This window comes from Belonocnema kinseyi, chromosome 2, assembly GCF_010883055.1.
Source record: "Belonocnema kinseyi isolate 2016_QV_RU_SX_M_011 chromosome 2, B_treatae_v1, whole genome shotgun sequence".
In the NCBI taxonomy this organism is placed as follows: domain Eukaryota; kingdom Metazoa; phylum Arthropoda; class Insecta; order Hymenoptera; family Cynipidae; genus Belonocnema; species Belonocnema kinseyi.
Genome location: NC_046658.1, coordinates 44,027,373 through 44,029,364, shown reverse-complemented (window position 1 = coordinate 44,029,364; position 1,992 = coordinate 44,027,373). Strand labels below are relative to the sequence as shown.

Below are 1,992 nucleotides of genomic sequence, written 5' to 3'. Positions count from 1 at the left end.
TCGATGCTAGGTTCCCCTTTTCTAGCGTTTCGAAACCTGATCTTCGATTTTGATTACATATCCAATTAAAAGAAATTAAATTTTTTTACCGTCTAATCTAATGCAATATTGTCCTAGTCAAACTATTGTCTATTCGTTTCTTCTCCCAGCTTATTTCCGCATTTCCCTACACTTTCTACAATTTAATACATTTTGTCTTCCTTTTTCCTAGTACAATCTACAGTATTGCAGAGAGAAATTGGAAAATTTAATTTTGTTTAAGGATTCGGAATGTACTTGACGTAATGTCAGAGCTCTTCCCGAAGAGGAGAGTGTGGACTTCTCTTCTCGTGATGACTGCCGGGAAAGAGGGGATGCGCTGGTCCCCACTTTCTACGCCAGTGGAAGTGGGGAGAGCCTCACCGTGGAAACGTGCAGCAATGGGCGGGGCTAAGGGTCTCAAAGTTAATAGAGATACAATCGAGGGTGTCTAGTGCACTGCACTCGGCATCGGCGTAGGAGGAGTGAAGGGAGAGAGGGAGCGGTAAGTAGGGACTTCGGGTCTCTAGTTTAGACATCACCGAGCGACGGATGGACAGCCAGTCAGACCCGTCACGGCAGTCGCTCGAGTACTCGGAAACCTCGGGAAAAATCTCGCCTAACAGTTGCCTCCATCTCAGCCTCCTTGTTCCTTGACCAGTTTAGGATAACTATAGAGACAGAGGAACTGAAAACAATAGTGACCTAACTCTTTTTCTCGAAAAGCAAAAAGAGTGAATATTGTGTAAATTTGCCGAGTGTTGAGGAAATTTTCCGAAAAAGTGTTGACTATAAGATGAAGTGTGTCATATACCTATGAAGACTGATACCAAGTTCTTTTCACGGTCAAAGACTTTTGTTGAAATAAAATATTAGGGACTAAAATAAAATAAAATGAGTGTAGCATTGGTAACGATGGAGTCTACCTACGGATTGCGATTGGGCATCCCAAGTCATCATCATCATCCTCTTCTTCATCATCACAGAGTGTGTTCGCCACCTTTGGCAGAAAGCCACGTGGTCTCGAGGCAGGTCCAACGCGAGGAACAACAAGAATCAGATGCACCTTTAAGATTCAGTGTAGTGAACATCCTGAGACCAGACTTTGGAAGAGAGGCGATTCAGAACACCAGAAGCTCTGCTAAATCAAATGTTGTTAAACCAGTGGCTCAGAGTCTAATTTCACTCCCACGTGATTTGAGTCTTTCCACCTCGAGGCTGTCTTCAGAATCACCCCCGATGAGTTATACTCAGAGGGAGAGAGAATTTTCATCCCACTGTGGATTGACGTCACCACTTCAAAGGCATTCCGGATTGAGCAGAAGCGGAAGTCTTGAAAGTCTTGCCAGCAGTAGAAGTTCCGTGACTAGCAGTTCCGTAACCGGCGCTTCGTCCTTGTGCTCGACCTCGTCCGCCATCGGTGTAGAATCTGTGAGTGGTGAAAGTAACACCGGAAGCACAAACTCCGGAATTGACACAAAGAACGGTACCAATCAGAGCCTGTGGCCGGCGTGGATTTACTGTACCAGATACTCTGACAGACCCTCTTCTGGTAAATTAAAATTTTGATTTGTATATATGTTGGCAGATTCTGAATTTATTGTTCACTGGTGTTTACTTCAATAAGGGTTGATAGGTAGACTCATTTCCGTTTAATGTTTTTATTTTATTTTTTTATTAAAGAAATATTACTTGACGTCTTTTTCCCAGGTATGATCAGAAACTCAAGATATACAATAGAACAAATTAAGAAAATCTAAGACCGGGAATCAGTCAATAAAGAATTAAAATAACATGCAGTGGAAAATGATGGTTGTGAAAACCATAATATTGTTGAATTCTCTGAATAAAATGGAAAGTTGCCGTGATTAAACTTACCATAATTGTATATGCCTTGGCATAAGCGTTTAATATTGTATTGGCTTATGACTAAGACAATATAATGGCCCATTTATTCTAAAAAATGGGTTCTCC

The 1,992-nt window shown here is 41.8% G+C and overlaps 1 protein-coding gene across 1 annotated transcript in view; it reads left to right on the top strand.

Moving 5' to 3' along the window:
* Positions 1-594: 594 nt before the first annotated feature.
* LOC117167354 (segmentation polarity homeobox protein engrailed-like) overlaps positions 595-1,992 on the top strand; it is a 3,607-nt gene continuing 2,209 nt past the window's right edge. Inside the window, exon 1 of the mRNA XM_033352224.1 lies at positions 595-1,570. Coding sequence (XP_033208115.1) covers positions 913-1,570 — 658 coding nt within the window. The 5' untranslated portion in view covers positions 595-912. The remainder of the gene's footprint in view (positions 1,571-1,992) is intronic.